Raw genomic sequence first — 17,264 nt, 5'->3', positions numbered from 1 at the left:
ATTTTTTACTTTCTTTGTATCTCTAGCACTTAGCACAGTGCCTGGAACATAGTAAACACTCAATAAATGCTTGTTGATGATAATGATAAAAATCAAATTATTAAAGAACTCAAACTGTCTACAAATGTTTGTTGATATGCCTGGCCACAAACTATAGAAGCAAATTCATTAATTAGGAAACTGCTCACACCTGTCGTATTAATCATTTTCTTGTCTTAATTAAAATTTTCTTCCTTCATTAGTGTTAATTACTGAACAATCTCTCCGAATTTCAAGTACACGTTAAGACTAAACAGTTTTCATACTTAGAAGTAAGGATCAGAGTTTAATCAATATTTTTATATACACTGATAGCAAAATTCAGAGTTTTACTTAAGCTAATAAAAAGTTATCTTTTACACAAGAAATAAGTAAGAATTTAATTTATGAATGTATTCATTCATTTGACAGACATTTGGTGCCTACTATGAAAAATTCACTCTTCTGAAAATGGGAGAATATAGTATAAAATTATGATCCTTGTTCTCAAGAAGTTTTCCTTCTACTAGGGGAAAGTAAGACATGCACACAAATAAATATGATGCAGAGCAGATATAAACAGACTAAAGGACCAAAAATGCTATCATATCTGATGAGAACACAGTCCCTTCCAGTTGAATGATGAAATAAGCCTTCCCATTCCCCCCATCCAACTAGTTGCCAAGTCTTATCGATTCCACCTCCAAAATGTATCACATGGGGCTGCTTTTCTCCAATTCACATCATAACCAGACTAGTTCAGACCTTCTTCACCTCTATCCTAGTCTATAATACTCTTAATCGATTTATCTGCAACTCTCCCCTCTCCAGTGACTGTACCCACAGCAGCCAAATTGATCATCCAAAAGTACAGAGCTCTCTCCTACCGAGGAAGCTCCAGAGGTTCTTTCTTGCCTTTCAGATAAAATACAAACTCCTCTATTTGGCTATTAAAGCCTCTTACAATTTCTCTCTAATTTACCTTTCTTTTTCTTTTTTTGGGGGGGGGTGGGGGTGGGGAATCAAGGTCACACAGCCATTAAGTGTCTGAGTCAAATTTGATGTCCTCTGACCTACAGGGTCAGTGCTCCATCCACTGCACCACCTAGTTGCTCCCTAATTTACCTTTCTAAGTTAACTACAGGTTAATCTGCTTCACATATTCTACATATCTGGCAAACTGTCCCATTTGCTGTTCCTATATGTGACATCTCATTTTTCATTTCATGCCTTTGCATAGGCTGAACTTCATGCCTGGTGCCACCTTTTACAGAAAGCCTATAGCCATTCTCTTTGGTAATTCCCTTCCCCTGGAAATTATTTTTGCATATATTTTGTACTAATTTTCTATGCATGTTTCCCCCATGGAATGTAATTTCCTTAAGGGTGGGGACTTGGGGGAAGGGGACTTGTATTCCCACATACTATTTAATAAATGCTTATTTAGTTGAACTGAATGTGCAAGTACTAGTCAGTTCCAACTCTTAGTCTGAGATTTAATGGCCTTCAATTAACCAAACTAGGTTTAATTTCCCTCCTACCTTATCTCTGCCTTGTCCTAGTAAAGGGGCTGGCAAAGCTCAATGAAACTATGAGCTATCACAAAAGGTGATCCACTGGCCAAGGAAGTGGAAAACCAGTATCTTTGCCAGGAAAACCCCAAGGACAGTACTAAAGTGATAAAAAGGATGACACTGGAAGATAGGTCGCCCAGGTCAGAAGGTATCCAATACACTACTGAGGAAGAGTGGAAGACAGCTACAAGTAGCTCTAATACAAATGAAGCAGCTGGGTCAAAGCTGAAAGAAAGGTCAGTTGTGAATGCATCTGATGATGAAAACAAAGTCTGATGCTGTAAAGATCAATACTGCATAGGAACCTGGAATGTAAAATCTACATTTCTATCATATAAACATCAGAACAAAAGAAAACTTCATAAGAGCTGTACCGCAGTTGTAGGCTAAAGGACAGATTTCTTTTTTCTTTTTGGTGAGGCAATTGGGGTTAAGTGACTTGCCCAGTGTCATGGGGCGCAGAGCACCCCAGAATTTCTCTGGGGCACACCGAGGAATCTTCTCCTTGAGAAACTAAACCAGAGGACAGATAACGCCTAGAGGAACCAAATCGGACTGAGCTAGCTTGGGATTCCTACCCTTCATTCTGGTCTCCCTTATCCTGCGGAGATAAGTTTGGGTGTGGCTTCGGCCTTTGTGTTCTGAAGAGGGATCTGTAGCCACCCCTCACCCAATTCCTTTAGTCACTACCAGTGGGGGATGGTCCTCTCTCACTAAAGGAACTTTTCACGGGCAGATGGTCCACCCCCATCAGTCCTCTATAAAAGTACCTTCCGGTCTCCTGTTCGAGGAGATTTGGTACCTCTGAGCCATGTGCTTTATGCCAAATTTCCCCATGAAAAGTCCAAGGATTTCTTTCATGGTTTCCCTCCCCCCCACCCTTCCCTTCCCTTGTTCCTAAATAAACTATCACCTTATTCTAACTACGTTTTGTGTGCAAGAGGGTGTAATTCTTTAAAGAGGAATTCCCAAGAACCCCAACCCCAACCCGTACCCATTTTCCCACTATATCATCTTGCTCCCCGTCGGCGGGGATACTGACCACTATACCAAACTCTAAAAACAACCCTTACTAAGATCTGTACAGAGGCAAAAATAGATTGGGTCCAGGCACTCCCCATTGCTCTGACTAGAGTACGGATGGCCCCTAGGGCTAAACTGGGTCTGAGCCCTTTTGAACTCATGTATGGTAGACCATTCTTTGTAATGGATCTCCTCCTCGACCCAGACACTCATGCTATTACTAGTTTTTCCAGACAGCTAGGGTCTGTGCATCAGGCCATACGGGAATACGCAGACCAAATACTTCCTAAACCTTCACCTCAGGATGACTCGGGCATCCAATACCCTGCCCAGCCAGGAGACTTAGTGTTCCTTAAAGTCTGGGACACAGGCAGGGCCTCAGACCAGCTAACCCCTCGTTGGGAGGGGCCTCATCGGGTAATCTTGTCTACCCCTACAGCAGTAAAACTGGAGGGGCAGCACTCCTGGACTCATCTTTCTCGGATTAAACCTTTCGTCCCTATAGCACCTGATACAGAAGACACAGCTGAATATTCATGCGAACCAGTCGAGGACCTGAAGTATCTATTTAAAAGAAAGAGCTGATCCTGAGACAGCCTGCGACTGGTCTGGTACCATCATCGGTGTACCTTCCCCTCACTTTATTATGTTATCTCTCACTGGATGAGGGACACACGTGAGCAGCTTTTCTCTCCTCACGCAGGTTCCTGGAGTTCTTGGTTCCTTTCTTGGTTCACTCCCTTCATTCCGATAGTGATATTAGTTATTGTTCTTCTAATCTTTGGCCCTTGTCTCTTTAACCTTTTTGTTAGATTTGTCTCAAGCAGACTCAAGGCTTTCAACCTTATGGCAGCCACTACCCCGGCCTACATGCCTCTTTACTCCCTGGACCAGGCCCATAATGACTTCTGCTGTACCCCCAATGATTCAGGGACATCTCTACATCCATAACCAGCAGGAAGCAGTTACAGAAGATGAGACCGCCGCCCTTTTTCCCTAGATATAAGAAGGGGGGAATGTCATGGGAGGATTATGGGCCCCGGTCACCCCAACAATTCTCTGGGGGGTTCAAGGAACCTTTTCCTTGAAACCTCAGGGGTTTTCCCTTGAAATCAAGTAGGCCTCTCCTTGAACACAATCAAGGACACACACACCCACCTAAAGGAGATAAGCGGCACAGATTGAACTGAGCATGCTCCAGGACCATCACCCCACATTCCAGTCCTCCTAAGCATCTGGATGAGGTAATCCAGGAGAAGACCACCTGGAACCGCCCATCAGCAGACTGCTTAGACCCATCAGGACAATGTTGACACCCACCACCAGATCTCTCACGAGGGATTCTTCCTACCACAGCGCAATGCGGGAAGACCACCAGCCCCTCACCCAATAAGAGACTCTTACCCACCCCCCATCTAAACCCTATAAAATGGCACCCCACAAGTCAGTTGGGGGGGAAAGCGTTTTGTTCTGGCAAAACCTTCCTCCCGGCCGGTTTCTCTTGTACCCCAATAAACCTGTTCTCTTATTCCTGATTAGGTCTTGCGCTAGAGTGTAATTCTTTACAGAGGAATCCTAAGGACCCACGTGCTTTCTCCTATCGGTTTCCCCATATCACCAGGGTCACACAGCTTGTAAGTATTAAGTGTCTGAGGCCAGATTTGAACTCAGGTCATCCTGAATCCAGGGCCGGTGTTCAATCCACTGTGCCACCTAGCTGCCCCTAAAGACAGATTTTTTAAAAGACCCTGGTAGGATGGGGCAGCTAGGTGGCACAGTGGATTGAACACCCGGCCCTGGATTCAGGATGACCTGAGTTCAAATCCGGACTCAGACACTTAATACTTACAAGCTGTGTGACCCTGGGCAAGTCACTTAACCTCCATTGCCCTGCAAAAAAACAAAAGCAAAAACAAAAACAAAAGACCTTGGTAGGGGCAATTATTGTTTAAGCAATTATTTAATGATTAACTCATAGTCATCTCTGGGTTTTCATAATATTGCTTTCTCTCTCTCTCTTTCTCCTCCTTCTTCCCAACCCTTTATCTTACCTCCTACCTATCTATCAACTTCTTTCTCCTTCACTACATCCTAGCTTCTTAAACTGTGGGTCAAGACAACATGTGGGGTCGAATAACTGAATATGGGAATTGCAAAAAATTTGGCAACAGTAAAAGGTTATATATATCTATTTTATATACCTATACACCATAGGTTGCGTAAACATTTCTTGGGTGAAAAGGGGTCAAGAGTGGACAAAGTTAAGAAGCCCTGCACTAGATCATGATCCAGGTCATACCCACCCAGTCACTAGGGTGTTCCCCCAAGAGTCTCTCCTGGCCTCTCTTCTCTCTGTAATCTCTCACTCCAGTTCTACTTTCTCTTCTAAGCTCCAGTCCCATCTTACCAATTACCTATTAGACATTTTGACCTAAATCTTCTTTAATCATCTCAAAACACGACAAAAATGGAACTCATTATCTTTTTCCTAAAACCAACTCCTCTTCTGAATTTTCCTGATATTGGCAAGGGTAACACCATGCTTCCAGTCACTCAGGTTCAAATCCTGAGCATCACCCTTGACTCATCACTCTAAACTAAATTTATACTAATATATAATCATTTTCCAACCCTTGTCAATTCTACATCCACAATTTCTCTAAAATAAGTCCTCTTCTCTCAACTCACACTACCGCACCCAAGTTCTGGCCCTTATTATCTCTCTCCTGGACTAACGAAATGGTCTCCTCATGGTTCTCCCTCCCTATCTCCAATCCATTCTTCAAAGAGCTGCCAAAGTGATTTTTCCTAAAGCAGAGGTCTGATCATGTCACCGCATCCCCAACTCCAGGTGCTCCTTCCCTAATGTTAGATGGCTTCTAAAAGTTCTTTCTGGTTCTAAATATATGTCCCAGCACTGTTACAGTACCACTGCAACCCCCAAAATAATTTCTTTCCAGGTTAGGTGCTATGTGGTTATCTTATTTAGAAGTCTAAGGGGCAGCTAGGTGGCGCAGTGGATAGAGCACCGGCCCTGGATTTGGGAGGACCAGAGTTTAGATCTGGCCTCAGACACTTTACACACTTACTAGCTATGTGAGCCTGAGCAAATCACTTAACCCCAATTGCCTCACTAAAAAAAAAAAAAAAAAAAAAAAGAAGTCTAATGAAAAAGGGAACGGTTGAAGAATTATATTATGACAGAGTAGTATTAAAAGTAATGGATTCAAAGTCTAGAGATCTAAGTTATATTGTGATTTGAGGTAAGGATGTCTCTCAGCCCCACCTCCACTTCTAGTTTATAAAATAAAAACATTATTTGCTCTGTCCACTTCCCACATGTTTTAGGAGTGGTTCAGGATAAAATTTTAAAATGTTAAAGTGATTGACAATTCTACAAGTACTATGTAAAGATTTAGGTGTTATTATTATGTTAATTAACCTTACAAGAGGCAACCATTATACTCAGCTCATAGCCCAAGAGAAAAAAAAAAAAGGATATGACAAAATGAATTTACTTGCCAACAATTAGCTGAAAATGTACTACATGTCTGTCTTTATGATTCTGATCTTTATATCCCTAGCATAATTTCTGGCCCTAGTAGACACTTAATAAATGCTTGCTGATTATTCTTAATTACATATGCAGACTAAGAATCTGTCCTCCATTTGGTAATATATCTCAAATTATCAAAGAAATCAAAAGAGGTAAGTCAATCAATCAATAAGCATTTATTAAGTTCTTGTATGTGACAGGCATTATACTAGGTGCTAGAGATTATATACGAAAGAAGTATGCATATACACATAAATATAAATTCTTATACTGTATACAAATTCTTATACTGTATACAGAGCCTTGAGTATTTAAGGGTTACAATGAAAAGAGGAAGTCATAAAGGAGGGGAAAATGTCTGGTCCCATCCCCAAAGGGAAGGCAAAGGGCTGAAGAAAGGGACAGGGAGCAAGAGTAGGATGGCAGGAGCAGAATCAGTCTCTTCCCCTCTTCCTCCTCTCTGGAAACTGCCACATCATGGAGGGAGGATATTTTGCCTATCTGAAAGGGTCCCAGATGAACAAACAATTTATCAGTCTGAGCTAGACTGGTTGGAACCAGGTTTACAGTACTCAGCTTTAAGGGCATACAGAGTTCTGTTAGGGTTGAAAGTAGCAAATTATGTCAGTTCAATGAAGAAAGTGGAAAGTCTAATCAGCCTATAAATAGAGTTGAGAGCCACAGTCCAAGGAATTTCAAGGGTTAAATAAGAGTCTGTATTGTAGGATGTAGGGAGCCCCTGAAGCTTCTTGAGCAGGGGAATGACATGTTCAAACTTATAATTTAAGGATCTTAATTTGACAACAGTGTAGGACATCGGAAAAAGGAGAAAATGGAAGGAGGGAGATCAATTAGAGGGCCATTATAGTAGTACAGATGACAGTTAAGGAGCTCCTAAATTAGAGTGGTTGTGGTATGAGAGGAGATCAGGTACAAAAGATGTTGAAGAAAGTAAATTGACAAACCATGGCAGCTGACTGAATGTAAAGGATAAGGAATGACTTTGAGGTTGCAAACCTCAGAATGAAAAAAATAGTTAACATTCTCAACAGGAACAGGGAAATGAGGAGTATTAAGGGGGTTTAGAAGAATGATTCAATTTACCAATGTTCTGTTAAGGGCTAAAATTCTAGCTAGTCTGTCTAAAATATCTAATGAGTGGTCGCCAATAAATTATAAACTTTAGCAAGAGTTAGACTTTTAAGCATTTATTAAGGAGAATAAGAATTTGGTAAAGAGAGAGAAAAAGGCCTAGATTCCTATCTATTAAAGGGAGAGCACATTTCTAGCTCCGCTCTCCACCAGAGTCCAGAGGAAAAGAGCGCAAGACTCAGCGCCAGTCTCTTCCTTCCTCCTCCCACTAGCCCGCGTCAGGAAGTGACGCCAAAGAAAAAGACTCCTGGTCTTGCCCTCAAAGACCTTCGCTTCATGGGTGAAACTTCTACAGTAAGTCTCCAGCAGGTGGCGTCATTCCAATCGTTACAGTTCCCTTTACAGTATGGCTCGCTTGAAGGATATCCAATGTGTATATATTTAAAATATTACTTAATTTATCCAAAATCATTTACATGCAATTTCTTAGGGCTGTAACTAACACATAAAACAAACAAAAAAGGGGCAGCTAGATGGCACAGTGGATAGAGCACCGACCCTGGAGTCAGGAGTACCTGAGTTCAAATCTGGCCTCAGACACTTAACTAGCTGTGTGACCCTGGGCAAGTCACTTAACCCCAATTGCCACTAAAATAACAAACAAACAAAAGCTACTGAGCTTAAAGTAAATTTTCATTCATTTCACAGATTTCATTAAACGCTTGATGAATTGAACCCTAAAACAGTGATTCATCTATAAAATTTAACTGTTTTCTTCCTTCCTTTCTTCCATGATACTAGGAATCCATGATTCCATGACAACAGAATCTATGACAACTAAAGGCAAACAGAACTTCAATATGTCTTGAATTTACTATGTCCTGAGGTCTCAGAAAATTTAACTCAAGTCATTGCAAGACCACAACCATTGTGGCCCCAGGATACATTAAGGGGTAAGAGGGAAGTCTCTTTGTAAAATACTTAATACTATTAACAACAGCATATATTTTGGACCAAGAGCTATAACTGATCATTTCATAGGTACCACCAAGCTAATGGGAGCTATTAGTACTTCATAAATTTAAAAAACCACCAAATTTGGAATGATCTTGAAAAAGCAATGAAATTATCGAGTCAGAAAGAGGACAATATTCAATACCAATAAATACAATGGAGAAAATATATAGTTATCTCTCAATTTATAGCCCAGATTTAGCAAAACTTATGAGACTAAATTTAAAGTATTTATTATATATTAATTAGATTAACATAAGACATTTTCTCCAAGATCCTTTTTGGGTGCTATTTCACCATAGTTAGAGAATTTTGTAAACAATTTTCTAAGAGCAGTTCTTTTTGTGGTGGCAAAGAGTTGGAAATCGAGGAGATGCCCATCAACTGGGTAATGGCTGAACAAGTTGTAGTATATAAATGTAATGGAATACTATTATGCTATAAGAAATGAAGAACAGAATGATTTGATTTTTTTTCAAAACCTGAAACGACTTACACGAACTGATGCAAAGTGAAGTGAGCAGAACTGGGAGAACATTGCATACACTAACAGCAATACTGAATGGTGATTAACAGTGAATCTATGCACACGCTTTGACTCAGCAATACCATTACTAGGTCTGTATCCCAAAGATATCATAAAAAAGGGAAAAGGGCCCACATGTACAAAAATATTTAGAGCAGCTCTTTTTGTGGTGGCAAAGAACTGGAAATTGAGGGATGCCCAACAATTGGGGAATGGCTGAACAAGTTTTGGCAAATGAATGTAATGGAATACTATTGTGCTATAAGAAATGATGAGCAGCTTTACGTAGTAGCAAGGAATTGGAAGTTGAGGGGGTGCCCATCAATTGGGGAATGGCTGGACAAGTTGTGGTATATGAATACAATGGAATACTATTGTGCTGTAAGAAATGATGAGCAGGAGGAGTTCAGAGAAACCTGGAGGGTCTTACGTGAGCTGATGATGAGTGAGATGAGCAGAACCAGAAGAACATTGTACACAGTATCATCAACATTGAGTGTTGACCTACTGTGATGGACTAGATTCTTCTCACCAATGCAATGGTGCAGAAGAGTTCCAGGGAACTCATGATAGAAGAGGATCTCCAAATCCAAGAAAAAAAAAAAGAACTGTGGAGTATAGATGCTGATTGAACCATATTATTTCTTTTGTTTTGGGTGCTGTTGTTTTTTTTTTCTATTTTGAGGTTTTGCATCACTGCTCTGATTTTTTCTCTTGTAACAGGATTCATGCAGAAATAGGATTAATGTTATTATGTGTATATATATATATATATATGTGTGTGTATATATCTATCTATCTATATGGATATGGATATGATATATAGATATAACCTATATCAGATTACCTGCTGTCTAGGGGAGGGGGGAGGGAGGGAGAAAAATCTGAAATTGTAAAGTTTGTATAAACAAAAGTTGAGAACTATCTTTACATGTAACGGAAAAAATAAAATACCTTATATGTGGAGAAAAAAAAAAAGAAATGATGAGCAGGAAGATTTCAGAAAAACCTGTGAAGACTTACATAAACTAATGCTGAATGAAGTGAGCAAAACCAGGAGAATATTGTATAGAGTAACAGCAACATTGTACGATGATCAACTGTGAAAGACTTAGCTCTTCTCAGCAATACAATGATCCAAGGCAATTCCAAAAGACTTATGATGGAAAATGCTCTTCACATCCAGAAAAAGAACTATGGAGTCTGAATACAGATCAAAGTATACTATTTTCACTTTATATGTCGTCATTTTTTTTCTTTCTTGTGGTTTTTCCCTTTTGTTCTGATTCTTCTTTTACAACATAACTAATATGGAAACACGTCTAACATGATTGTATATATATATATAAAACCTACATGTGGTTGCTTGCCATCTTGGAGAGGGTGGGGATAGAAGAGAGGGGGAAAACACGGAATTCAAAATCTTACAAAAATGAATGTTGAAAACAATCTTTACATGTAATTGGAAAATAAAGTAAAATGCTACAAGAGAGAAAAAAAGGGAAAAAACAAAACAGTGAATGACTTAGCTATTCTCAGCAATAAAATTCCAAAGGACTCATAATGAAAAATGCTATCCACCTCCAAAGAAAGAACTGATGGAGTCTGAATACAAATTCAAGCATACTATTTTTTCACTTTATTATTTTCATGGTAGTTTTTTGTTTGTCTTATTTCACAACATGACCAGTATGGAAACATGTTTTGCATGTATAACCTATATCAAATTGCTTACTGCCTCAGAGAAAGGGGGCGGGGGAGGAAAGGAGAATTTGGAATTCAAAATTTTGAAAACCAAGTGTTAAAAACTGTTTTTACACTAATTGGGAAAATAATAAAACAGTATTCAAAAAAAAGCCAACCCCAAAATTTTATAAGTAACATAACTCAAGTGAACATCTTGTTGTTTTCTCCATAAAACTTAATACTGTTAAGGTACTTCAAAGTATAAAACAAAATGCACCATGTAGAAAAACATTTAAATCTTACAATAATATTATGTTATAGAATAGAATTTGGTATTAGACAAATTTATCTTACATTCCATCCACAATTATGTTACTGGAAAAAATAAGCAGGGGTAAAGTATAAAAAACTAAGAGAGAGAAATTAAGGCAAGAATAAGAACAGTCAATATTGATAGGAAACAGAATAGAACTTTTAATCACTTTAGTAATAAATTTGTTACTGCATTTTGTTCAGAGAGAATTACTCATGAATAGAAATTGGATTATTATTTCAAGACTAAGAAAATGCTGAATAAGCTTCTGGAATTTATTGAGGTAAGTTTTCAACTAAGTTTAATTTAGGTTCTTATTTCCCATTTAGATGCTACTTAAATTAAGATAAAATTTTTAATTAACTAAAAAACATAATTCAGCAAGTAATCACTGGACAGCTATCTGACAAGGCATTGTGGAGGATATGAAGATTATGATAATATGGTCCCTATTTTTAAGTATTTTATATCTAGGAAAGGATAAATATAACAAAAGGTAGAATGAATTAATTGCACAAGAGCTACAAAGTGCTATGGGACAGATAGAAAAAGAAGAGTTTACTTTTAACTGATGGCATCAAGGTAAAGATTTTCATGACAGAAGTAAAATTAGAGTATTATTAAGCGGTGAAGGATTTTGACAGGCTGGAAAGAGAGATCCCAGACAAAGGGAGCAGGATTAGTCAAGGTAGGACAGCATACCATCATTGTAAGGCATGGTGAATCGCTTGATTTGTCAGAAAGCATAGAGTAAATATATACATGTAAAGGTTTGGAAGATAAAGCTGAAAAACAGGACTGTAATCAGGGGATGCTGGGCTAAAGAGTCTCGACTTGATTCTACAAGCGATGAGGATAGATGAGCATAGATGGATAAGAGTTGTGATTGAGGGAACTAACTCAAGACAGTAATGTACAAAATGGATAGAAAGAGGGAGACTAGAGAAAGGGAGGCCAGTTAGAGGTCTACTGCAATACCCTTGATGAGTGGTCAATGGGGCTGAATTGGGTGTGTTACTTCACAGGTGGTACAGCAGAAATGTAAAAAAGGGATCAAGATAACAGACACATGGGGCAGCTAGGTGGCGCAGTGGATAGAGCACTGGCCCTGGAATCACGAGTACCCGAGTTCAAATCTGGCCTCAGACACTTAACACTTACTAGCTGTGTGACCTTGGGCAAGTCACTTAACCCCAATTGCCTCACTTAAAAAAAAAAAAAATTAACAGACACACTTGAGGCAAAAGTCAAAGGGTTATTGATTGGATTCGAAAGGGAGTCTGGGGAAGAGGGCAAAAGAAGTACCAGAGATGGGGCAGCTAGGTGGTGAAGTGGATAGAGCACCAGCCCTGGAGTCAGGAGGACCTGAGTTCAATCTGGCCTCAGATACTTGACACTTACCAGCTGTGTGACCCTGGGCAAGTCACTTAACCCCAACTGCCTCACCCCCCCCAACCCCAACCAAAAAAGAAGAGGTATCAGAGAAGACCGACATGACTGTTTTTAAGCCCAGAAAGAAAATGACACTGTTAACTGAAATGGGGAAATTAGAAGAAAATATTTTGGGGCAGAAAGCAATGATTTCCATTTTGGACATGTTGACTTTAATGGTGGAATAGCCAAGAGGAGTTATAAAGTAGGAAAGTGGAAATGGTGGACTAAAGCTTGAGAATTAAGTCACTATCACAATGGAAAGAATATTGGTTTTGGTATTGGAGAACTTGGTTTCAAAGCATGGTTCTACCATTTCCCACCTGTGTGACCTTGGGTAAGTCACTTAACCTCATTAGGCCTCAGTTCCTCATCTGTAACATGAAAGAATTAATGTTCAGTGGCCTCTAGGGCCCCTTCCTAAATGGCAACAAAGTTCATCCATACAAGGTCATAACAGAAGCCATGGTAGTAGATGATGAGGACTGAGGTCAATATTTTGGTAGTTAAGGGACTATATGTATTTCATAAAATAAAAAATTAACTATAAAATCTTTGTTTATTAATATACACATAGCAAAAGTATAATGCTTTATGGTTTGCAAAGCACTTCGCCTATATTAACTCATGGATTCTCACAAAAACCATGAGAGGTTTGTACTATCTGTTTTACAGATGAGAAAACTAAGGCTGAGAGAGGTTATGTGACTTGACTAGGGTCACAGTTAGTAAATGTATGAAGCAGGATTTGAATTTGAGTATTCCTGACCCAGATCCAGCAGTCTATCCACTGTACCATGTAGCTACTTACAATGGCATTTTTGTCCTTTAAAATTTAAGTTTTTGATGTAAATTTGAGAAGTGTTCTGTAATACAACAGTAACTCACCTGATATACAGCTACATCTCTATAAGAAGGGAAACTTTCAACTACCAGGGACAGGAGTTTTTGTGCACTTTTGTCACTTTTGCGAACACAGTTAAGAAAAGACCCTCCAAACTTCTCAAGTAAAATTTTTCCAGTTTCATTGAGAATCTGATGCCTCTCTTCTATCAAAGGCATAGGCACTTCTGTGTCAGAGCGCAAAATATGCTGAAGCTGATCAAGGGTAACCGTGGCATAGTATGAAGCTCTAGTGAGGGGTATTCCTTGAAGGGATGAGGGGAGAAGAAAAGCAAAAACAAAAAAATACATTTCAAAGAACAACTTGAGACCTTTACATACATATGAAGACAAAAAAATAACTCGAGTTTAAATCCTATTTTCAATATTTTGTTATGATCCTATTCAAACCTAAATTTCAATCTAAATTATAAAAGCAATGCAAAAGAAATTCTAGCAAGAAAATATTCATATGCAGAGGGAGCCCACATTTCCCGAATAACTACTCTTGTGACTTTTAGTTTGTATGGAATCTTGATAAGACAAGTGGTATTAAGGGCTAAGAGTTTTTCACTTATTTTAATGATGCAAAGTATAATATTGTCGATTGAATCATAGACCCAGGGACAAAAGGAATTTCAAAAGCTACCTAGTCTAATCCCATTTTAGAGATGAAGAAACTGAAGCCTAGAGACTGGGTTAAGTGACTCAACCAAGGTCACATAGGTAGAAAGAAGCAAAGTGATAAAGGTCTGAGCTTCCCTCCAAGTTTGCTACTGCTTCCACAATACTATTTGTCTCTGAAGAGATGTATAGGAATTTTGATAAGGCTTGTTTTGATTCAAAGTACCTTCGGGACTGCAAGAAAGCTTGCTTTAATCAATGTTTTTAGAACAAGTACATTATTATTGTTCCGATATAACTATAATTCATATTCTTTACAACCAAGAGACATGTATGTTTTAATTTTAGAAAATATATATACTATATATTTGAAAGCAGTGATTTACTATGCTTTGCAAGTTGAAGGCACTAAGGCTAAATTCATACCTCAAAGCTTTCTGGTGCTTAGAGTTCCACATTCAACTATCACTCCACAGGGACACAAAGAAACTATGTGGGGTTGAATCATGACTCTTTCCTAGTCATTTATATTATTGGCTAGTGGAAGATAAAAACAAATACTTAAATTGCAATTCTTCTCAGTAATAATTTCAATGGAACAGCTACTAAAGCAAGGAAATTTATTTAGAAGGAAATAGAAAATTATGGGCATACATACTTCCAAATCTGCAAAGTAAGATTTTACAAAAGCAAAAACTGCTTTACTGTTTTATTGTTTTTATTCTTAACCTGTGGTTCCCAACCTGTAACTGTGGAGGGTCTCAAAAAATTTGGCAACAGTAGAAGGTTATGTATGCCTATTTTATATACCCTATATAACGAAGGGTCAAGTAAAAACTTCACAGGCAAAAAGGGGTTGTTGAGTAGAAAAAGTTTAAAAAGCCCTGTCTTATTGTTCTCTATGCTATGTTAAATACTGATGCTTGAACAGCAAAGTAAAAAATGATGAATGTGGAGCAATTGTGGAATAGTAATGGAAGAAGTACTGGATTGGCAGTCAGTGGATCTGTATTCAAATTCTAGCTCTGCTGTTTATTACCTGTTGTGACCCTGAGCATGTCTATTTCCCATCTATGGGCCTCAATTTTCTCAACTGTAAAAAGAAGGAGCACTAGATGTTTTCTGATGTCTCCTCTATAACAATTGCACTGCACTACTCAAATCTTGTAAGTACCTATAATACATCAACTTGGGGAACACCTTCCACCAAGAAGAATTCCTAAAGGTTAAGTTGCTTTCCCAGAGTTACACAGCAAACAAGTGTCCGAATTGGGGTGTGAACTCAGGGTTTCTGGACTCCAAACCTAATATTGTATCCACTAAACTACCATTGCTTCTTGGAATGTGCTACTCACAACAAAAATGCCAAAGTACCACCTTCAAAAGCAAAACTATACTTTCATGCTCTATTAGAAATATTTATGTGAAACCAAATAAATCTTACAGAAAATCCACACGAAAAGATACACTAATAGCAATATATATATATATATATATGAAAAATACTAATCTTAGGTCTCTACTCTCCACTTTTGTTATCCTTAACAGGCCTTACAATAGAAAATCACTTATGGCAACATTTCGATTATTTTAAAGGCATTTCTATTGATTTTATCATTCTGTAACTAGAACACTTGTACTGTTTTCCTAGGTGTGCCCTTTATTGCACTGCAGCTTAGCACAGTGCCTAGCATACAGGTGGTATTTAATAAGTGCTCACTGATGGGTCATTTAAATACTTCGGGAGGTGCTGCTCAAGTGTCATCCCACTTGCATGGGATGTAGCTGACACATCATCTGCTCGGCCTAATTTAGGGTCTCCCTCTGCTCACGTCCCTCACCTAGTCCCAAGCCACACTTAATTCCGAGGCCCTGCTTCGGGCCGAGGCCCGGGGGCTAACCTTCATCCAAGGCTCGGTTGATTGCAGCGCAAAGGGCCCAGTAACCGCTGTAGGTTTTCCCCCGGTACTTCACCCCACACTTGCGATCTTCGCTTTCGGACCAAAAGGAGAAATTGAGTGTGTCGGCCACAAACACCCAGTTGACCGCGTCTTCATCGGCCGCCTGAGGGTTCAGCTCGTGCAAGGACTTCCAGCCCCCCAAGCCGAATTCTCGGCCGGGGACCTTGTCCAGTAGCATCTCGGCCACTCGCTCGACTCCGGCTCTCTCGACAAACACGTCCTGGCTACGGCGGGCCACGAATTCCGCGGACTCTCGGGGGGCTAAGGGGACTTCCATGGCGCCTTTCCTCCGAGATTGTGAAATGGAAAGGAGAAACAAAGGAAACGCCCAAGTCCCTCTAGCTTGGCCGGCACAAAGCTTCCCACCGCCTCACGTGCAATTTTCTGGCCTGGCCCGGACCTTCCTTCCCCCCACGGCGTCTCGAGCTCCCGGGACCCTCCCTCTTCCCCTTCTCCTCTAGAGTGGAAGCTCGATTCTAACGGGCAGAGCGCGCGACCGCTGTCCCTCCTCCTGCGGCCCGCTCAGAGGACGTCGGTGGGGAGGGGCACGAACCGGAGGGGCGGAGGGACCCGGCCGGGGCAAGGGCGATCACGTGTAAGGGGGCGTCTCGACACAAAGTCCACGGCTCAGCTGACCACGTGCGCTGCACGCATTCCGTGAGGAAGAGGAGCGCTGGGTCGCGGGGGTACAGGGAATGGACAACCGCGAGCCCCAGACTTTGAGACGTTTCCGGCTCAGGCGCTCCTTCGACCAATCGCCTGCAGCCGCCGGGAACTCGGGCAGCCTTAGTCTGGAACGCCCTGGCCCGTTTCCATGGTGACCAGGGGCCAATGGGATGGGGCAGGAAGCTCGGGCTCCAAAGCTGCCAAAGTGTGCAGGAGAATTGAGGGCAAGTGGGGCGTGGGGGAAGCAGAGGAGAGTGGATCTGTCCGCCATTTTGTTCCCCGCCTGGCGTCAGGCACGCCAGAGCGATGTAGAAGTTCCTCAGAATTATTCTGCTTCAACGACTTGACTTGACTGAGGGGAGGGTGATGGGAAATGAGGCGGGGTCGGGGGCGGGGGGAGGGGAGAAGGGAAGTGACTGCTCCAAGGTCGCAGAGATAGGGGTCGAACTGGGAATAGAATCTGGCCATATGTCCGGAGGGCTAGGTTGGAGGCTCTGCCTAGGCTGCTGGCGCCCTTCCTCCTCCCTCCCCACCCTAGTTAACTGGGAATGGTTAGTGCATTTTGGACCCGTATGTAGTGTCCCGGGTCTCTGTGCTATCGGGGTGCGGAAGGCACGGGATTTGGCGTTTAGTAGCAGTGCTGGCGGGCAGACAGCCCGGGGAAGCCCGTACGCTTGTAGGACTCCTTCCTACTTCGTGCTTTTGATTGTTTTCCTTTTTTTTTTTTTTTTCCCTTTGGCCCCTAGCCAGAGCTCTGCAGCTGGAGGCAAATTGTAATGTTTGGTTTGTACCTGCGAGATTCATGTATCGTTTGATGAGCTGAAGCTTATGAGGAAACAATTTGCCACTACTGATTTTTGCCTAGATGTTTGGAGGGAAACCAATACACCAGCTTTTT

At 40.7% G+C, this 17,264-nt stretch overlaps 1 protein-coding gene across 1 annotated transcript in view; it reads right to left on the bottom strand.

Moving 5' to 3' along the window:
* C1H9orf64 (chromosome 1 C9orf64 homolog) overlaps positions 1–16,428 on the bottom strand; it is a 36,716-nt gene extending 20,288 nt beyond the window's left edge. The window contains exons 1-2 of the mRNA XM_043979587.1: positions 15,641–16,428; positions 13,122–13,381 (exon numbers count right to left, since the gene is read on the bottom strand). Of these exons, the coding sequence (XP_043835522.1) occupies positions 13,122–13,381; positions 15,641–15,977 (597 nt within the window). The 5' untranslated portion in view covers positions 15,978–16,428. The remainder of the gene's footprint in view (positions 1–13,121; positions 13,382–15,640) is intronic.
* Between the last annotated feature and the right edge of the window lie 836 nt (positions 16,429–17,264).

The sequence above is a fragment of the Dromiciops gliroides genome, chromosome 1, assembly GCF_019393635.1.
Source record: "Dromiciops gliroides isolate mDroGli1 chromosome 1, mDroGli1.pri, whole genome shotgun sequence".
NCBI classification, from domain to species: Eukaryota; Metazoa; Chordata; class Mammalia; order Microbiotheria; family Microbiotheriidae; genus Dromiciops; species Dromiciops gliroides.
Note: the sequence above shows the minus strand (reverse complement) of the source record. Positions and strands in the feature narration are given on the sequence as shown.